Source organism: Ylistrum balloti, unplaced genomic scaffold, assembly GCF_031769215.1.
Source record: "Ylistrum balloti isolate Yb309-2 unplaced genomic scaffold, AGI_CSIRO_Ybal_v1 Utg370160, whole genome shotgun sequence".
NCBI lineage: Eukaryota > Metazoa > Mollusca > Bivalvia > Pectinida > Pectinidae > Ylistrum > Ylistrum balloti.
The window spans coordinates 42728-64885 of record NW_026782156.1 but is presented as its reverse complement, the minus strand read 5'-3'; the positions used below and the strand labels follow the sequence as shown (position 1 = coordinate 64885).

At 34.1% G+C, this 22158-nt stretch overlaps 2 protein-coding genes across 5 annotated transcripts in view; one reads left to right on the top strand and one right to left on the bottom strand.

Moving 5' to 3' along the window:
- Positions 1 to 11070, top strand: part of LOC132550985 (cAMP-dependent protein kinase catalytic subunit alpha) — a 107221-nt gene extending 96151 nt beyond the window's left edge. For all 4 annotated transcript variants that reach the window (XM_060215088.1, XM_060215090.1, XM_060215087.1 and 1 more), the window contains 5 exons: positions 645 to 771; positions 6581 to 6676; positions 7635 to 7757; positions 8149 to 8313; positions 8909 to 11070. In XM_060215088.1, coding sequence (XP_060071071.1) covers positions 645 to 771; positions 6581 to 6676; positions 7635 to 7757; positions 8149 to 8313; positions 8909 to 9034 — 637 coding nt within the window. In that variant the 3' untranslated portion in view covers positions 9035 to 11070. The remainder of the gene's footprint in view (positions 1 to 644; positions 772 to 6580; positions 6677 to 7634; positions 7758 to 8148; positions 8314 to 8908) is intronic.
- A 1369-nt stretch (positions 11071 to 12439) lies between these two features.
- The window catches only part of LOC132550960 (ubiquitin carboxyl-terminal hydrolase 24-like), a gene marked incomplete at its 5' end in the record, with an annotated part of 52121 nt that continues 42402 nt past the window's right edge, over positions 12440 to 22158 (bottom strand). Inside the window, 4 exons of the mRNA XM_060215059.1 lie at positions 12440 to 15347; positions 16619 to 16711; positions 16968 to 17122; positions 19249 to 19339. Of these exons, the coding sequence (XP_060071042.1) occupies positions 15147 to 15347; positions 16619 to 16711; positions 16968 to 17122; positions 19249 to 19339 (540 nt within the window). The remainder of the gene's footprint in view (positions 15348 to 16618; positions 16712 to 16967; positions 17123 to 19248; positions 19340 to 22158) is intronic.

Here is a 22158-nt window from a genome sequence, read left to right as displayed (position 1 = left end):
CTATGAATTAGTTGTATACATTTTTCAAAACTTTACTGAATTTGAAATTTTATAATACGTGTACATTTGATCTACTGTAGTTTTCATTGCTATGAACAATTCAACTCTAACAGTGTTTATTGATTGTCTTCACAAACATCATTGCCCGAAAATGTTTAAACATCAACATTGATTTCTGATCCTTCTTTGAGATGGGGTTGTGTTAATTGGCTGTACTTAAATTTCAAGTCTCAGATGTCAAATGTTTGAGCAGCATGGTGGAAATAATCATTTATAATATTTATAATCAGTTAACTTGTGAATTATGGACTTCAAGCCCTGTCTATATGGGAAACCAGGAAATGTTAAAAGAAAGAAAATTATTATTACCTTACTTATACTTGAACATTTCCAATGGAACTGTTTTTTTTTGGAAACAATATTTTCAGATTTTAAATGTAATTTTAAATGATTTTAAAAAAATATATAAATGACATGTTATGAGGGAGAAAGAGTTATCATTTCAAATTTTATCTTGACCCGGTTTTTTTTACTGTTCTTGACCACAGTTGACCACATTCAATAACACATCCCCATATGCCCTTTTTCTTGGTAGAATAGCTGACCGCCTGTACTAATCATCAATGTGTCTTTTTTTCCTACAGTGAGCCACATTCCCGGTTTTATGCAGCTCAAATAGTATTGGCATTTGAATATCTCCATTATTTGGATCTCATTTACCGAGATCTCAAGCCAGAGAATTTACTAATTGACTCTCATGGCTATCTTAAAGTAAGTAAGAGGTTTTGCCTGTGCTGATGAGGAATGTTTCCAACCTGTGGTATATGTGTGATCCCCAATTCCCAGTGTCCCTCTAACCTTCACTCCCTTAATATAGTTTGGTTGATGCATCATGTTGTTATAGAATGCTATACATATGTATTGTGCATTTTTTTCTTTTTGACAGTGAGCCGCATTCCAGGTTTTATGCTGCACAAATAGTATTGGTCTTGGAATACTTACATAATTTGGATTGTATGTACCGTGATTTAAAACCAGAAAACCTACTCGTAGATACCCAAGGTTATCTGAAGGTACGGTGTGGTGTTGTTCTGAAACAGTAGGACTTGTTGCTATATTCTGACAGCAACTGTCTCTAGCTCTGACATACACCTTACCCTAGGCCAGGGTAAGCTTTCAGTGTGTGCTTAACGTCCAGTGTCTGGTGAAAGGGTACTTACATAAGGAACATGACTGGTTTTCTTTTAATTACCTGATTTCTCACAATTCTTGTCTTTGTAGCAAGCTAAACCTCAATTCTCATTTGAGCTTTAATGTCTTGTGGCATGTAATTGCTTTCCATTTGACCTCACCTTATCTCTTTGCTTTTCCTGTAGCATGTAGGTGTCTTCAGCTTGTAGAGGTTGCTTTATGTGCTTAAATGCTTAGATAACACTGCATGTGTTGAATGTGTGCATGTATTGAATGTGTGTACTGTCAGATCTGTGTTGAAATCTCAAACCAAATTTATCATTTTGTGTTTAATTGCTTTGTATGCTCAATATATGTAAGAATTTTTAGGTATAGCTTCTAGATGATTGTGATGCTCTGAGGGATTTGACTGTAAGTTATCATTGGAACATCAAGACCTGAGATCTACCTGAAAACATCTTAGGCAGCATGACCAGGTATAGCTTCTAGATTAATATATTGCCTTGAAAGGCTGGAATTTAAGTTATCATTCAGAAAGGCCACGGATCTGCATGAAGAAAATTTTTATAGCATGACTAGCTGACATAAAGATAGACCAAAATCCTGCCCTTTAGTTGTGTCCAGTCAGAGGTTTGATAACTTGGCAGCTTACATGATGCAGCAGCTGGCAGCCCCTCTGGATCCCCAATCTACTGTATGTGTTAATACCAAGGTTAATGCATCAAGTGCATTAGACTCAAAGTGAATGCTTCAGATAATGCTACAATAATGCATGTATCTCTCTGTGTTAAACAGGATGTCTTTTTTCTGGTTTGTTTAGTCTTTATCTTTGAAGAGGTTCAAAAGTCAAAGATTACTTGTAAAGCTTATGGTGATAGATTTTCTTACCTTTGCAAGTTTATAATAAATACAGTAAATTATTTGGGTTGATATTTTTTTCAAGATGTATACCCAGTTTTCTGAAAGAAGGAGATTTTCAGGTCTAATTTGTAGTACATGCATATTTTGTAGTTATATGTGATAATATAATCCAGTCATATACTTGCTGTAGCTTATTTAAGTGTTGCTAAAGGCAGTTTTGGTTATTGTGGGGGTGGAGTTGGAGCCGAATGCCACAAATTTACATAATTACCCTTTCTTATGCCATATTCCCGATAGTATTTTAGTTCACAAGAGGAAGTTATTGATCGTACATGTACCGAGACAAGCTGGAACCATCACAGAATTACTTGTCTTTTATCTAGATCTAGATCCATTTCGTTTTCTCAGCAGTTAGTGGCTACAAAGAAAGAGATTCAATTCATTATCTATTCTTGTAAAACCTACACAAACAATTTGTCTGGATACAATTACTTTAAATTTGTCATTATGTTGTTTACATTTTGTATTAAAATAATGTAATTACTGTGCTGTATTTTAGATATAGCTTCTGTAGGTCACCATTATTAGATTGTTACGTGGTTTATAGTTGTCTTGTTTGTCAGGAGATCATTTGTGATAACAGATTCCAACAAAAATTCCAATAAATTTGCCCTTAAAACCTTGATTTACATCAGAATATGTCTTTCTAATAATTTATCAAAAACTTCAATAAAAGTGCAAACTGTGTGTGTTCTTGTCCTCTGAAGAACTATTGAAATTTCTACCTCTTTGCGAGTGGCATTCTGCTCAGGTGTACATATTGTCTGTTTTTCCCAAGACTACTTTCCTTCAAACTAGATCTCATGTGTAGAATTTTCCATGCATGATCCTATACACCATAGCTGAATGTGACAGCCATGTTTGAATAGCATGTTCTACAATGATTGTATCTCCTACTCTACATAATATGCTTACTGGCTCTGTCCCCCTCCCTAGTTATCACCCCATCTGTAACAGACTCCTATACACAAGGTTGAACCCCACATAAAATTCACAATGGCTGTATGTGAATGTTTGTCATTATTGTATCTATAAATAGCTTCTGTTACTTTAAATAGCAACAGTTGGAACAATTTCAATGTAAGTCATTCATGTTATGTAGTTATAAATCCATTAAGGCTGCTTGCCTGGTGACCAGCCAGGTGTGGCACTGTTTCTACCTGTGCTTTAACAGCCTACTTGATTCGTGTATATATGTGGGTGATTTGTACACTTGACAGCACAACCTGCTCTCACAATGGCAGAGAGCAAAGTTTTTTTAACTATTCAATACAACTGGGTATATGTGGATCTATCTTTTCTTTCTACGGCTCCCTAATCGTGTACAATAAAATTCTGTAAGGCACTGGAGAAGCAGCTCATAACCTATTGATCTCCTGAACATCCATGGCAACAGGCTGTCCTGGAGAGGACTTTGCAAACATGGATTACCATGTTATAGCACACTGAATTCAACTGTTAGGTCGTTGATAATTCTTTGGTGTAATCACTGGTCAGCAACCTCAGGGTCAAGTGGACAGATTTCTAATCGTGGCCTTGAATTAACAAACTTAATAAAAAGTTTACCCAGTGCAGCCAGGCAGTTTGTGTATTATATATGAGGCAATTGATTGGAAGGTACGCCAGAGGCCTATGTGATTATTTATAGGCTGGCTCCATCAATCATAATTGTATACAGGAACCCATCAAGTAGTTGTATAAGGATTATGTTTTCCAGTAAACAATTATTTTTTGTTTGCAAGTGTGTTATTTTGTGCATGATTTACATTCTACCTAGAGTCATCACAGAGTATTTTTGTCCATTTCTTCAACGTGTTTGGCATTTTCTCATTGAAACAGACGAGCAAGCATGTGTCCCCAGCTGTAATTGTACCCAAAAACCTGTCAATAAGCCCTTGCTTAGTAATAAGCCCACACATATGAGTTATTGTTCTAAAGAATTACAAACAAATGCCAAGTCAATGTCCTGTACCAGGCTCACCCTCTGTCTTTGAGTCACAGGTGATGTGTTGAGTCCTTGGGGAAATTCCATGTGAAAAGAATACATCCAGGCTAGTTTTATAGAACTACAATGTTCAATAATATATTGCATCCAACAAAATGTTTAGGATGGAACAGGTCGTAACATACTGACACAAGTGATCTTGTCTGAAATACTAAATATCTGATGTGGCAGGGAAATGTGTCGAATGTCTAGCTTAAGTGTGAAATAAGTCCACACTTCTAACTTTGACTATTACTTGGTACACTACAGTATTGACACACCTTATTCTTCTGTCTTGATTGTACAATACATGAATGTCTTGGATGTTTCTTTATACTTGTATATCATCCTTGATCTGAAGTAGGAGATTGTTGTGTGAGAAAGTATTATACGGCACCTAAGGACCAGTATTGATCAGAATTGGAGCTTCTTGGTTTCCTGGGTGATATGTGTCTCCTTTTAGATTGGTAGTAGATTTAGCTGATAGCTCAGTATGTACATAGCAGCCTGGTATTGATTGTTATGCTCCTAAGTCACTTCTATGTACTGAAGGACGTTTCAAATTTCATTAAATTTTTTCCAGTAAAAAAAAATCGTTCATTTTATACAAAGTATTTGATAGGTTGAGAACAGCTGCTTTATGCCAGTGTCTGCGTCAGTCATTCTCATGTACATCTATCTGGTTAAGGGTATCTAGCAACTGAAGGCTAATGGGACACATCTTAAATTCAGTTTGATAATTCATTGAAAAGAAAGATGACACTTAATGCTGGGTTGGTGGGACAATGTAAGAATATATGAAATCTAGCTTTTTCATTAATGAGTGCTTGTTCAATCAGCAGTGATCACTTCAGTTGAAACATATTTAGTTCTAGTCCAGTTCTTAAAATATGGTGCACTACATTATGATATGGATTTGCTATACTGTGACAACATTTTGCATTTATGTTCATGTAATGTGAGAGTTATTTATGGCATAATAGCTGGTTGTCGAATGAGCATTGTACATACAATGGTCTTATTATGATCATGAACTTTAATCGTTTTATTGGTGTTGCCAATATTCTTGATGGCCTTTTAGTACTGAACGTACTGATAAGATCAAGGGATTGGGGGAAGGGGGTGGTGGGGGTGGGGGGTGTTGGGGGGGGGGGGGGGGGGTAGAAGGAACTTGTTCATTAAGTTTTTAATTGTTTATTGTATTGTAATACTGCTTCTCTATAGACATTTAGCATCTGTTTGTTAATTGGAAATAATGTACACCTGATGAAATCCATACATGATTAGGAATGACCTTTTTGTACTCTGTGGTTAATTTTTCCTTGCCTGTTTTATATCAGTTACCTTGGGTATACTGAGAAAGAATTCACAGAAGATAGGTACCTAGTTTGTATGTTACATTTTTTGTTTGTTTCCTTTGTTTAAAAAAAAGAAGTGCTGCACTGTTTGTTGTCAATGTTGGTTTGATATAGATTGTTTTGTTTCACTGCAGTACACAGCATTTTTGTCAGATCATGGAATGTGAAAACATCCCATATTGCACTTTTTCTGGCACAAGAGCTGCTAGCATATTCATTGGCTATGTGTATATGTGTGTGAAGGCCTACAGTGTATACTGGGGCTACAGCTGCCAAACCCACCAGACATCTGGTTAATGCAATGAAAGAGCTCTTGTCACCATAGCAACCACAAGCTAACTACCAATGCTTTGTACAAGATAATGTCTGCAGGGCAAATAAGTTGAAATGATAATGAAAAAAATATATATATAGCTTAAATATCTGCGAGACCAAAAAAAAAAAAAAACTGAAAATAATAATTATAATGATAGTCACATTTTTTCATAACTGTGTACTTTGATTAGACATGAGTCTCATAAAGTTCTATTCTTTAAACATAACTTACATTAAACTTTTGTATTTGTACTAAAATACTCTAAATAAGATCAAATCAAGCTATTTTTCATTTCTTTAACTACTAAATCTTACATTATCTCAAATGAATGGAAGTGAACAAGAAGTTTGCACAGACTAATACTTGCAAGAATCATCTCGGCTTTCAATAAAATATTTCTGTAATAATTGTTTTCTGTAAATTGTCAAAATTTTTTAGTGTTTCTTTGTGTGTGAATTAAAAAAAAAAGAGACATTACTGATGAAATGAGATTCCTGTACATTTGTTAAATTACGTTTCACTGAGGATAGTGATATCATCATAGCCATTAAATAAAAATTCAATGATAATGAAAAATATGAAGTAAAAATAGAACTTTAAAAAAAAAATACAATTATTTGATTGTCAGATTAACAAGAGATTGTAATCAATTTCTTGTATATTCAATTGGTAATGTTTATATTGGCTTTGTATTCTTTGGGAAGTAAGTTATTTGTAATTATGTCTATAAACATGTAGTGTTTGGTAAGTATAGAACCTGAGAACCGTGAATTAACAGCTTTTAGATATTTTGATTGTTTTTTTGATCAGGTGACAGACTTTGGATTTGCTAAGAGAGTAAAAGGCCGTACCTGGACACTGTGTGGTACTCCTGAATACTTGGCACCAGAAATTATCCTCAGCAAGGTAAATCAATGAAAGTTAAAATCTTTCCCAGGTAGAGAAGTATCTCACTGCTAATAACTACCATTCAATCTTTGTTTCTTTTTCTTGGTTTAAAAATTTGGAGCAAAGAAGATGTCGTGAAACGGGCTATGGTTTTGTCTGTAAAATTCATTTGCTTAGTATAAGGTTTCTATGGTTTAGTTGTATCCTCAAAAATAGTGAAAAATAGAACCGTTTGAATGTAACTGCTTTTATGGTGCCTGTAATGTAAGGTTTGTTTCTGTAAAACATCCAAAAAAGACTCCAGACAATATTTAAGTTTGTTGTCTGTCAGTTCAGTTATGGAATTCATAGTCCAGAGCTTGTACTCAAGTGTTTTAAAGGCTGTGCTCAAATAATTACAAAAGAGACTGACCTAGCTCCAGGATAATGAAACAATCTTCAGTCTAAGGCTGTCTTAAATTTTGACCAAGCAAATCACGGATAAGGTCATGAAAAGTGGTGTCATGTGATTGTCCAAGCCAAAAATTGAGTTTCATGATCCCAAGGCCTGGTTTGGTTAATACCTCAGTTAAAGTATAGCCAGCTGCGGCTACTAGAGCTACAGGTCTCGTTTTCTTAATGAAAATGTACAACTGTATTTGCCCTGCAATAAGGTCAGGAAATCCAAAACAAACTCTCACTAAAAGTGGGGATGGGCTTATAAGATATTGAAGTAATATTTGTTGGCAAAGCTGCTAGATATGAAGTAGAGGTGGATGGGTTTAATGCCAGACATCGGCTTATTGCTAGATAAATATAGTGTGTTGCTTGACAAAGCATATGTACAGATGAAAGAATTTTTTAATATGTGAATAAGTAAATCATGCTTTCAGATATATGCAGAATGTAGTTTCAGAAGATAATACACTTATTAAGTATATGTATCATATAGTGATACATAAAAATTACAACAAGGTTGATGCATTGTATTTTCTAGGGCTACAACAAAGCAGTGGACTGGTGGGCATTGGGAGTCCTGGTGTATGAAATGGCAGCAGGTTATCCACCCTTCTTTGCTGACCAACCTATACAGATCTATGAAAAGATTGTCTCTGGCAAGGTATAATTCGATCAGAATTGGACAGCAGGGAAATTCATAATTTTATCATTTATAAACCTGAGATGCTTTCTGCAGATTGTTTGAGTGGTTGAAGATTTGATTTGAGGAAATAAATAGACAAATAACTGATATTTGTTGATAATAACTGGTATGAAACTTGTAGGAGACTGTCCACATACATCATAATCCTACAGAACAATGTTGTCTTCAAAATTGGTCAAATGTTGAGACCAACAGTCTTTGTTAAAAAAATCAGTTCTTATCTCAGCTATCATTGAAAATTACTCAATTTTTCTTCAATGTAAAAAATGTATTTGCCCCTCAATAGTATATCTTTACATGTATATATGAAAAAATGTAGTCTCTTAATTAATTGGTTTGCACATCACAGGTACGATTCCCCTCGCACTTCAGCTCAGATCTTAAGGATCTATTGCGTAACCTTCTTCAAGTGGACCTCACAAAACGATATGGCAACCTCAAGAATGCTGTCAATGATATAAAGAACCACAGATGGTTCCAATCCACAGACTGGATTGCTATCTACCAAAGAAAGGTGAGTTCCTCTACAGACAGTAACCTGTAGGGCACATATTTGTAAACAATACCAATTCTGATTTGTTTATCTCTCCAGATTTTATGAGCAAGACTGATAAAAGTTGAACAACTCGCAATTGACTTTTGTAGTTTATCTCTTAGGAGACACTGTATTGATTGCAGCTGTACTGAGGTTTTGTTTATTTTGTTTCTACTTTCGAAAAATTTGTTGTAACAATACATTACAATGCAAATAGATATTCTACAATTACAGTAAGGATTCATTTCATAAATCTTGGTGTATGTTCTTGATGAAAGTGACAGAATTTGAGTCGAACCCTCTCATTGTGAAGTTAACATCTATTATTGTGACCTGGTTTTTCAATTGAAAAGATAAGCCGTAAAATCATCAAATTGATGTAAAAATCTTTAACTTTGTCATCATCACAAAATTTTATTCAAAGTAGTCATTTACAAACAAGCAACACTTGAACAAAATACATTACATAATTCATAAATTGTCTGAAATTATCAAAATTAAGCTGAAGAGAGCTTGAACCTCTAGACATAGCTGTGTTGGATGCTGTTTTATGTTGTTATCGTTTTTACCCTAGGTGGATGCTCCCTTTGTACCAAAATGCAAAGGCCCTGGGGACGCAAGTAACTTTGATGATTACGAGGAAGAACCACTGAGAATATCATCAACAGAAAAGTGTGCTAAGGAATTTGCAGACTTTTGAGGATGTAGAAACAGAATAGTAAACCCCCATTGGTTGTTCTCATCAAGGTAAAGTGTTGTCACTTGAACATCTCGGTGACAGATCTCATCAAGCATCGATAAATCCCACATGTGCAATACATGCAGTATGCAGCTTGAGCAGGGAGTGAACAATGATTTGTTGTGGCAAAGAGTTCAATATTTATGTTAAACCAACAAAAAACTGGCCAAATTATGTGTGTAGCCTGCAAAGACAGACTGATCAAATCATTATTTAATGTTTCAGTTGTTTGTGGACATGTCTGTGATATTGGGTGTTCAATCCCAGTCAGACTGCACATGTGAAACTGGCTGTTGATTGACGTAGAAACGATGGAAGGCCCCAATGATGGGCGAGTGTATGACTGCATACACAGTGACTGTCCAAGGCTATGATATGATATTACAGGAATTGTGGCCATATCGGCAGATGTGATGGGAATGTTTGGCATTTAACACCTGTGCTACATGATCAAGATGATCAAGTTATATTAACATTGATCAGTGTTTGTTTTGAGCGACATACAGATACATCTTCTTAGAATGTATATGACTATTGTATTTTGTTATGGATGAAGCTGTACATAATTTACAAATTTTACATATTTCAGATGGATTTTTATACTGAATGAATGACTGTTTTAATCAAGTTCTGCTGTACTATATAGGTGTTCACTAGTCTTGGTCGAGTAGTGAATTTTTTTTTTCTCTCATTTACCTCCTCTTTCCTGATGCCAATTTATCTGTGAAGTTTGTCTTAAGGTGTTAAAATAAATGGTCTGTGTTGGCTGTAACAACTTGCTTCACTATGATTACCGGTAATGATACTTGGCTCATGTTCACATTATAAAACTTACAATTGGTAGCTCCATGACAAGATAACAAACAGAGATGTAATACCATTGTTGTGTTGTCAAAATACATATTCAACAGCCAAACTTCAAAGCAAATAGATGTTGGGTTAAAAATTGCAAATTATGAAATTGTATTTGTTTTAGTTTTTTAATGGGGCATTTGAGTTATATAACTTAAATGTTTGTGTTGTTCTTTAAATTATTCTTTGATATTTTGGTGGAAATGGGTGATAAATGACACAAGGTTATCAGTCACATTATTTGAATTGGTGTTTCCAGCAAAAGAGTATGTGTGGGAAATGAGTGCTCTTATTCAGCATAACTTATTTTTGTATCTCTTTGAATGTCAATTTTCATTGTCCCATCTCACTTGGAGCTGGTGCTGATTTATATCGTGTTTGCATGACTGCAAGTTTCTCTCAAAAGTATGGGTTAGAAGAATCAATTCAGTCTCATCATCTGTTATTTAGCATTTTAAACCTCATCTAATTGTAACAACTAGTTACACCAAGTATGAATTTCTTAACAATATTAGAAAGTGGGAACATATATTGAAAAAATAAGTTGTGCAAATTTTTACAAACACCTGTACTAGTTTTCTTGAGCACAAGTCATATAAGATTGACATTTCCAGAAACGGTGCTCAACATACCATTTCGGAGCTGTTCATAAACATTGTAAAAGATGTGGTTTGTTATCTGTCAGTTTTGTAATTATTGTGTTGTTTCTTTTGGTCACATTCAGTTATTTTCATAAATATTTCATTAGAAAATTTGAATGCTGATTCAAAATATTGCACACCTGACAATTTCTTCGGACGTATGGTTCAGTAACCAAGCAGAAGCTATAAGGTAGAATGTGTGGTTATGTGAATTTACTGTTACAAGTTAAATACATGTTCAGTGCCGTGCTTATTGTAGTGTCGCAGATCTGAATCAATGCCAAGTATCATTTTAATATCTAGTGTTTTTTTTGTCTAAAGTAACATTTTAACATCTTGTGATATTTTCAAAATTTTACCATTTTACTGGTAAATTGAAAATAGCCATAAGTGTATAATTATTTCAATTGAATCATATATAATTATTAATATTATTACTATGAAAGCATTTGTTTTAAGTTCTGAGTCATAATTAAGGTAATAATAAATAAGAAAACTGCAGAATCTTTAGTTGTTTTTAATTTGTGAAAGTATGAGTTTGGATACTGAAAAATCATTAATTTTTGTGTGAGCTTTATTTTCGATGATTATGTAGGTATTGTCAATTCACAAATTCATGTGTCCATGAAATAAGAATTTTTGAAATTTTGTTGAAATGTCGACATTGACATTAATTTTCATACAAGTACATTTGTACATTTTAGTCATAAAATAGCATGTCAACCAAACAGCCAAATTTTTTAAAACCACAAAAATTTAAGTCACACAAAAATGTCTGATTTGCAGTGCAGTTTTTGTCTGTTTGGGGAAAAAAATCTTACATTATCAAAAGATTGCTTCCCCCTCTATTTGCAGTGTTATGGCCCATTCCACAATTTTGTTATGGTTGGGAACAGTACTTTGCCCTTGTGGCTTAATCATAGGCAACAGTTGGCAGTAAAGTACCTTATTGGACTTTAGTGGCATTTATTATGTCGGTTTGTTAATCGCCATGACATGAAGTTGTGTTGTTCGATTGGCAGATCACTTTAGCTGTATTCTGGAAGAGTTACTGCCCTTTGTGATTTCATAAAGTTTATCTCATCATGAGGTATCTTCTGTCAGTCTTCCACCTGTTTCTTTCAAACTTTGTAGGCTTTATAACCATCATATCAAATCGTTTTGAAGGAGTATTTACCTTTTTTTTTCAGCATTTCAAATCTGACATCAAGATCTTCCCAAGTCTTCATTTTACTGGTCTTTATAACCATTACTTGACATTGTTTTCCTTAATACCATTATAATTTTACAATTGTTTGAAGAGATCTTACAATTAAGTTAGGTAGGCTTAAAACCATAACGTGACCTATAGCTTGTGTTTTTCACAAACATTATTTTGATTTAATGATATTTCAGATATTTTCCTTTGTTGTTTTCAGCACTTCAGTTTTCCCTGTCCCTTAAAACTTCATTTGCTTTATCACAAAACATACAAGTTTTCTTTTTTGGCATCATTTCAATGTGACGAGTTATCTTTCTTTAGCATGGGATGGATTTGTTCTTCACCATCGTAACCTTTTATGAGTAGCAGTTATGTACTAGCTTAATGACCTTTAACCACATCATTAAGTGGAAAGAATTTATTTCATTTTAAAAAAATCGACAGTTCAAGACTGAAATATTGTCCAATATCGAGATCCTGCTATTGCATCTGATTGCTCATATTGTACATTAAACAGAAGAAACTTGTTGACCTAATGCTATTTACACTAATTACTGGTAAATGGATAGGAGTCTACACAATAATATTAAGGCCTAATATATATCTTTGTCAAGTTTTAATGATCTAATTGATTTGAAAAAAATTAACAACAAATTGTACATTCATAGCATTTTAATTCTTTCATTTGTAGCCCTCTTCTGAAACATAAAATAGTCAAAATAAGGAATTCATAAATCATTGTAAAAACTTTGATCAGCAATTCATTATTCAGAAGAACATCAACATCTATTTATATATCGTCATTAATGAGGAAAAATTCCTAACTAAAGGTAAGAGAATATATTTGTTTATCGCTTGAGAAAATAAATTCTCTGGACATTTCCATGTACAAAACTGATTGACACTCTAGGACAATGATTGGCATTGGCCTTCATCATTTTCATCACATTTCAGACTAACCAAGAACTTGACACAAAGTATTTATAGTTGTAAAATGATCTCGGTAATGGAGAACACATTTTTAAACTGTTAAGTGTAGTAGATTTAATAAAATTACAGAAAGGGTTAAGTATACAGTCATTTTTACTTTGCATATACAACATGTTGCTCTTAACAATTATTAAACTGGTTATATGAAAAAGGGACAAAACTAGGATCCAGTTCCTCATTGTTTCACATCTCAAATAAATAATATCAACCATTTTCAAATAAATGTAACCGATTCTTAAAAGTTCCGAGTCAGCTGCATCTACAACCAATGTATTTTGCACAAGTTACAGCCTAGAATTGCTATGAGTAATGACATGCATATAACACACAAGATTTTTAACTTTTTACTGAATACATCATGACCTAATATTGGGTACATCCTGACCTCATACCATGTACATCATGACCTCATACTTGGTACATCATGACCTCATACTGGGTACATCATGACCTCATACTGGGTACATCATGACCTCATACTAGGTACATCATGTTATTTTACTTGTTACTTCATGACCTTGTAGTGTTTACATCATGACCTCATTTTGGGTACATCACGACCTTGTAGTGTTCACATCATGACCTCATACTGGGTACATCATGACCTCATACTAGGCACATCATGATCTCATAACTGGGTATATCATCTTAAAACCGGGTACATCATGATCTCTTACTTGGTACATCATAATCTTGTACAGGTATTTAATAACCTTTTTCTCTACTGGGTATACTGTTACCCTGTACTGTGTATATAAAAACCTTGTTCACTGTACTGGGTATACTGTTGCCTTGTACTGTGTATATAAAAACCTTGTTCACTGTACTGGGTATACTGTTACCCTGTACAGTGTACATAAAAACCTTGTTCACTGTACTGGGTATACTGTTGCCTTGTACTGTGTATATAAAAACCTTGTTCACTGTACTGGGTATACTGTTACCCTGTACTGTGTATATAAAAACCTTGTTCACTGTACTGGGTATACTGTTGCCTTGTACTGTGTATATAAAAACCTTGTTCACTGTACTGGGTATACTGTTGCCTTGTACTATATACATTTTAACCTGGTACATGGAACATCATGAACATTTACAGATTATAAGTTAAGTGTTAATGTAATAACTACAGAAAGACAGCAGTTTTGTAACAGACAGCGCCAATATCACTGATTCACTTAAGCTTGTACAAAGAACAGAATCTGGCTCTACTTTTCATAAATGATATTTTATGAGATTTCTTTAATCTAAAGAAGAAGGGAAGCTATTGCTACCAAGGACATATAACAATTAATAGTACTTTTCTTCAGAGCTCTTGGTCAGACTATATGTAAGCAATTCAAGCTAACATTCCAATCAGCTAGCAAAACATAGGTTGCCACACAGATAGGTAAATAGGGCCAAGAGAAAATTGTCTCTGTGTTTCTGATAAGCACTTGTTACACATATTTCACAGTAAACAAAGTAAAACTGACATTTTTTGAACTCAAGAGTTAACTTTTTCTCAACAAGTGTCTAAGTGTAGTTGTAATAAATATCAAAATCAATAACAACAGTGGTATAGAACATTGGATCTATGACCAGTAAGATAAAGAACATTACCCACTTCTCGTAACCAGTAAGTATTCAGTGCTGTTCCTATTTATATTGTATTATAAATCATTGCAGTGATAGTCAGTCAGCATGAGTGAATTCTATGTGGATTGAGTGTTTAGCCTGGACCATCCACCCTTGGCCCATTTCACTAACAGGTTTCACATATTAGGTCATTAGGGCACATACATATCAGAAGTAGTTTACATCTTGATAGTCTCTCTAATTCAACCAAGGCAAATGTTATATATATCAACAATGGCAGACTTAATCATGGAGAGTTTATATCACAGCACTAAACATGAGGCCTTCCTTTCTGTACTGACTTTACAGAGCATGTCCTTGACATCACCAGGCATTCATCAATCCCATAATGCATTTTCTGACCTTCAAATTACATTCACTTGATCATGATCTCACAGTGCACTTGTTTGACCCCCAGAGTGCACTCATTTGACCCCAAAGTGCATTCCTGTTAACCCTTCTTGCCCTCACTTGACTCAATAGTTCATTCACTTGATCATTATCTCATAATGCTCTTGCTTGACCCCAAAGTGCACTCACTTAACCCCATGACATTTATAAAGTGCATCAAGTTACATCCACCTTCATGGAATAAACATTCTCTGCCATGTCCCACCTTGAACTTTGACATATTAAAATACTTTCTTTAGTAGTCTTAATCATGAAGAGCCATAGAGAAATCTACTCTTGACACTTTAATGTAATCTTTGTTCATCCATGAGAATTGCTGATGAGGAAAGTGAATTTGATCCGGACAACAGATAGCAACCGGTCAAGTGTTGGGCTTCTGTACTTTTTCTTCCTCCTCAGTAGACATGTGTGAGTCTGACTGACCATCTGTTGGGACAGTCTTGACCGTTGTGTCTGTCTCCATGTCAGATTTGTTTCCATTTGTATCCATGTCCAAGGCTGATCCGGTCCCTTCATGGGTTTCTAGCTCCATCAGCAGAGCATTGGCATCATCCAAAGTAGACTGAAATCACAAAATATATAGACAGTAGATACCTCTGTCAGAGTATACAGAAATCATGGAATATATATACAGTAGATACTCCTGTCAGGGTTTACAGAAATCATGGAATATATATACAGTAGATACCTCTGTCAGGGTTTACAGAAATTATGGAATATATATACAGTATGGAATATATAGACCATCTCTGTTAGGGTAGACAGGGTATATAGAAATCTCTATTAGGGTACATGGAATATATAGACAGTAAACATCTCTATTAGGGTAGACAGAAATTATGGAATATATAGACAGTAAACATCTCTGTTAGGGTATACAGAAATTATGGAATATATAGACAGTAAACATCTCTGTTAGGGTAGACAGAAATTATGGAATATATAGACAGTAAACATCTCTATTAGGGTATACAGAAATTATGGAATATATAGACAGTAAACATCTCTGTTAGGGTATACAGAAATTATGGAATATATAGACAGTAAACATCTCTGTTAGGGTAGACAGAAATTATGGAATATATAGACAGTAAACATCTCTGTTAGGGTAGACAGAAATTATGGAATATATAGACAGTAAACATCTCTATTAGGGTATACAGAAATTATGGAATATATAGACAGTAAACATCTCTATTAGGGTAGACAGAAATTATGGAATATATAGACAGAAATTATGGAATATATATATAGACAGTAAACATCTCTGTTAGGGTAGACAGAAATTATGGAATATATAGACAGTAAACATCTCTGTTAGGGTAGACAGAAATTATGGAATATATAGACAGTAAGCATCTCTGTTAGGGTATACAGAAATTATGGAATATATAGACAGTAAGCATCTCTGTTAGGGTATACAGAAATTATGGAATATATAGACAGTAAGCATCTCTGTTAGGGTATACAGAAATTATGGAATATATAGACAGTAAGCATCTCTGTTAGGGTATACAGAAATTATGAAATATATAGACAGTAAGCATCTCTGTTAGGGTATACAGAAATTATGGAATATATAGACAGTAAGCATCTCTGTTAGGGTATACAGAAATTATGGAATATATAGACAGTAAAGATCTCTGTTAGGGTATACAGAAATTATGGAATATATAGACAGTAAAGATCTCTGTTAGGGTATACAGAAATTATGGAATATATAGACAGTAAGCATCTCTATTAGGGTAGACAGAAATCACATATATCAAACACAGAGCAAGGTATAGGAAATTCCAAGATCGGTTACCATTCAAAGTCAATAAATGGTCTAACCTGTGCACTGATTGTTCGCTGGAATGATTTGCGATTGGAATCTTCATTAGACACCGTTGAAGTGGAGGAAGGATTCCAATAATACTCAGACATCTGGAAAACAAGCAAAACAACTTAACAAGACTGTTCAAATGATACATATCTAAATTAAAAAAGATAGACTACAAATTCTAAAACAGTCATATATAACATACATTTCATGGTAGATTATTCTACTGACACAGTGACACTGGTTACTTACAAAGACAGAGAGTATTATATCAGATTGACAGCATTACACAACATGGAATGGTTATTGTATTTTATTATGTAATAAAATATTGAAATCACATGACCAGCAGTATTTTACCTTTTTCTTCAGCCAGTTGACCGCCCACTGCCACTTGGGAGGGATTTGCATTAGGTAGTTCTTTGCCGCAGAGCACCTGTTGGCCAGACTGACCAGGAACTTGATACAAGAGTAAGACCTTCTACTGTCCAGCAAGTGGTTTTGTCGTATCACACCTGTAGGGCAATACTCAGGGTTAAATGACCATAATTTTTTAAAGGAAATGTACTGGTTTAGCTCTATTTTATGGCTAAATGTTTGAATGAATGCTGGAAAAATCACTTAAGGGTACATGCTTCCATAATGTAACACAATTACAAATTGGAGGATATATACTTCCTTATAGAAACACAATTACAGATTTAAGAGTACAAGCTTGCTGAATGTACAATCACCAATTTATGGGTATATGTCTCCTTATTGTAACACAATTACAGATTTAAGGGTATATAGTTCCTTATTGTAACACAATTACAGATTTAAGGGTACATGTTTCCTTATTGTAACACAATTACAGATTTAAGGGTATATAGTTCCTTATTGTAACACAATTACAGATTTAAGGGTATATGTTTCCTTATTGTAACACAATTACAGATTTAAGGGTACATGTTTCCTTATTGTAACACAATTACAGATTTAAGGGTATATAGTTCCTTATTGTAACACAATTACAGATTTAAGGGTATATGTTTCCTTACTGTAACACAATTACAGATTTAAGGGTATATGTTTCCTTATTGTAACACAATTACAGATTTAAGGGTATATAGTTCCTTATTGTAACACAATTACAGATTTAAGGGTACATGTCTCCTTATTGTAACACAATTACAGATTTAAGGGTATATAGTTCCTTATTGTAACACAATTACAGATTTAAGGGTATATGTTTCCTTATTGTAACACAATTACAGATTTAAGGGTACATGTCTCCTTATTGTAACACAATTACAGATTTAAGGGTATATGTTTCCTTATTGTAACACAATTACAGATTTAAGGCTAATAGTTCCTTATTGTAACACAATTACAGATTTAAGGGTATATAGTTCCTTATTGTAACACAATTACAGATTTAAGGATATATGTTTCCTTATTGTAACACAATTACAGATTTAAGGGTATATGTTTCCTTATTGTAACACAATTACAGATTTAAGGATATATGTTTCCTTATTGTAACACAATTACAGATTTAAGGGTATATAGTTCCTTATTGTAACACAATTACAGATTTAAGAATACAAGCTACCTTATTGTAATACTATTACAGATTTAAGGGTATATGCTGCCTTACTCTAATACAGTTACAGATTTACAGATATATCCTTCCTGTCTAGGAATGGAAAAACTGTGACTTACACATTGCATGGATCCTATTATTCAAAGGTATACAGTGCCTTATCATGAAAATTGATCTTTCTTCTTAAAGAACTTAATGAAAAAAATGAGATTTTGGTGTCCATCATAGAATGATCTTTATTGATATTATGCTTGACAAATCTTTCCTCTATTTTTTCCCTTTTTTCTATTCATCATTTGAAAACAGTTGAATCAAACAAATGAAATTTAAGAAAGATCTACTAATTTTTTTTTCCGTTTTGATAAAGAGTGATGATAAACTTTAACTGTCCATCATTTTGTTTCACTGATCTATCCCAAAAATAAATGTGTACAACTAGGGACCATGGGGAACAAACACAACTAGTTTCAGAAATATCCTTCTAGTTCTTCTGAAGAACTGGCATAAACAATCTTCAACTGTCAAAATCAAAGATGGCTGGCTGTCGGCCATTCTGTTTCATGATCATCTTAAAAGTACATGGATACAACCAGGGACCATGAGGAACATGCATATTTAAGGTTGAAAAATATCCCTCCAGTGCCTCTTAAGAAATAGCTAAAACAAATTTCAACTGTCAAAATCCAACATGACTGCTTGTTGACAATTTTGTTTAACTAATTGCACTTAAAATTGAATGGACACAACTAGAGACTTTACAAGAAATAGCAATAACAAGGATGACGAACCAGAGGTATAGGGCGATTTGAAATGCCAAATATGGTAGGCTAAAAATGAACATTAATGTCAGCTGGTTAAACTAGCTGGTACTTAACTGATTTCAACAAACGCAGTGATTCTATATATCTATACACTGAAGCTTTCTTCATCAATATTTTATGTTCATGAAGGGTGACAACCTTGACATAAAATATTACACATATAGTGTTTAAAGTAGTATTTGATCTTCAAAACATGATTCTATATCCCAGAGTACAATGATAGCCAAGTACTTACCTATAAGTCCCTCGTACTGAGTCCCAGAGTCATCTATAGTACCCTCTATGACTAGTTCCAGGCGAGACAGTTGCACTGGGTCTTCTAAAGACTGTAAAATGATAGGAAAATACACACAGTTATCACCTTTACCAAGGAAATCTATTTTATGTACTAATATAATAGCTATTGTTGTAATAAGTCACTGTATCAAAGGCGAAAACATCAGTACTGATAAGTATGATGTATATACTGATTTCACTGTTGTTGGCAGGAATGGCAGTATTGATAGTAAGTACTGGTTTACATATCAATTTGACCTTTGTTGGTGGGGACGACAGTACTGAAAAGTACTGGTGTATATACCAATTTCACCTTTGTTGGTGGGGACAGCAGTACTGAAAAGTACTGGTTTATCTACCAATTTCACCTTTGTTGGTGGGGAAGGCAGTACTGTAAAGTACAGGTGTATATACCAATTTCATCCTTGCTGTAGGAGACTGGAATACTGAAAAGTACTGTTTTATATTCTGATTTCTCCCTTGTTGGTCAGGATGGCAGTACTAATAAGTATTGGTGTATAAACTGATGTCACTCTGGTTGGTGGAGATGGAAAAACATTGGTGACCTTACAGAGAGAGGAAACTTGAGTACCTGGGGTAGACCCTTTGTAACACCAACATACATACTACCTATTATATTGATTTATCTGTTGTAAGCCCAGGGGACCAACACCTTGGCCGTAGTTCTTACTTCATAACAGTGGATTGGTTTACTACAGGACAATGACAAGGATATGGTCATCAAGTTCCCTTGTCATGTTCATTTGTAAATTATATACATTTAAAGTGAGCAACATTGAAAACTGGAAAAGAAATATGCGCAGAATTAGCTGATAATGAAGCTTGAACAAGGGGTTCCGTTAACAAGTCTACCAAGCAAATCTCATGATAATTCATTTGTTCCTTCAAAAGATGATGTGTGGAAAACATTCAGTAAAAGTGCGAAAAGATATCAGCCAATCAGGTCACAGCAGTCTCATAAAATTTCCATAGAATTTGCCGATAATCGAACCAGAACAGTTTCCTAAAAAATTTATCATTCCTTCATAAGATGATATGTGGAAAGACTTCTCATAGAGTAATTAAAGAAATCAGTCAATCAAGTCACAGCAGCCTCATTGAATATGCGCAGAATTAGCCGTTAATCGAACTTTGGCAAGGGATTAAGGAAGTGTACCAACCAAATTTCATTAAAATCTGACTAATCCTCCAAAAGAAATCATGCGGAAAGCAGCTTGTGGATGGATAGATGGAAGGACGCACAGATGGAAGGACGCACAGATAGAACCCATTTAATTATAAAAACCATTGTTTCATACTTTAACTTTTAAAGGCGTGGATATCCATCATGACTAATTTCAGAGCCACAACTCTGGATACCTATAAATACCCACTCATTCTAACACGCTTTATGGCTTTTTAGAGTCAATGTTTTGAATGACATATTGATAACAGATTTGATCCGTAGAGTTTAAACCCTAATTTTAGCTCTACACTATGAGGATGTAATGGCAGATAAACTGAATTTGATGTCTTTCCTTTTTGATAAACATAAACATTTCCATCTCCTCAGTATGTCTCATGAATAATTTAAATAACCCTAACTTAAAGAGCTTCAATAAGAGATATTGAAACCACACCAACAGAACACATAGTTAACTGCCAATCATTTTAATGATAAAACTGCATGTCTCTGGGCATTTTAATGGTAGTTATCACTTGTGGTCAAATCTTTACTACCACAAAATAAATATTTACTTGTATTCATCAACAAGCTGTAAACTTTAGTGCCCTAAACTTTTTCATCACGGCAATTTTTAACCTTACCTTGACCAAACGTCTATTAGAATGTGATCAGGAGTAGACCTTAGTGTTGTGAGGCAATGCTATCAATCTGAATTAAACATGTCCACATGTTCATAAGGTATCTTGCACACAAACGTTTTACTTTGAAAGTGATCAAGAATGACCTACCACTTTCAACCTTGACCAATAACCACCAAATTCAATGCTATGGTGTGGAAAGTGTGCTCATGCCAAAAAATTAGCTGACCTAGGAAAATCGACAATATTATTGTACTTCTGTCTAAAAACTTACTTAACAGACTTATAACATTGTAGAAATGCCAGGACAGCATCACTACTACACATCATCATTACCACACACAAACAATAAACCTAATGTTTTTTTTTGTAATGTTCAAAAAGAAATGGTTACCAGAAGGAACAGATATTTATATCATGGATAGATTTCAGAAATGAATGGGTGATGTACAGAATGTTTTTTTTCTTCTCAATACTGAGTATTGAATTAAAGTAAATTTCCATATGTATAGTCAGTAACAATTCCTTTGCTAGCTGCTGACTATAAACAGGTATGATTGAATTATAGGTCATCCCCCTCGGGTGAAAATATTGCTGGCTATATCTGGAATGGATTGATTCAAAGCTCATCAGCGCTTTCTATATTTAAGTACAGTTCCATTGATTTGATGGTGCCACCCACCCAACATCACACCATATATCACAAGCTTTCCAAGAATATATACTGAAGGCTTTTATAGTTACTGAGTGTCTGAAAGGATAAGACAAAATAAGTAACTGTCTCACAAAAAAATTTAACGGGCAAACAATTCTTAACATGAAAACACCCTCATCACTGTAAACGCAGATATTGCTTTCACAGACAAACAAATTACATGCTTTACGTAACAGGACCTGCCATAGTATGGGAAACACTGTTCTGTGTTTACAGGGTGATACAATTATTCAATAATATGACACATCATCTGCCACCTGTTTTACGTACTTGTTTCAAAATGAATTTAAATTTAAATTCAAGCATGATCTATGATACTATCACAGCAAT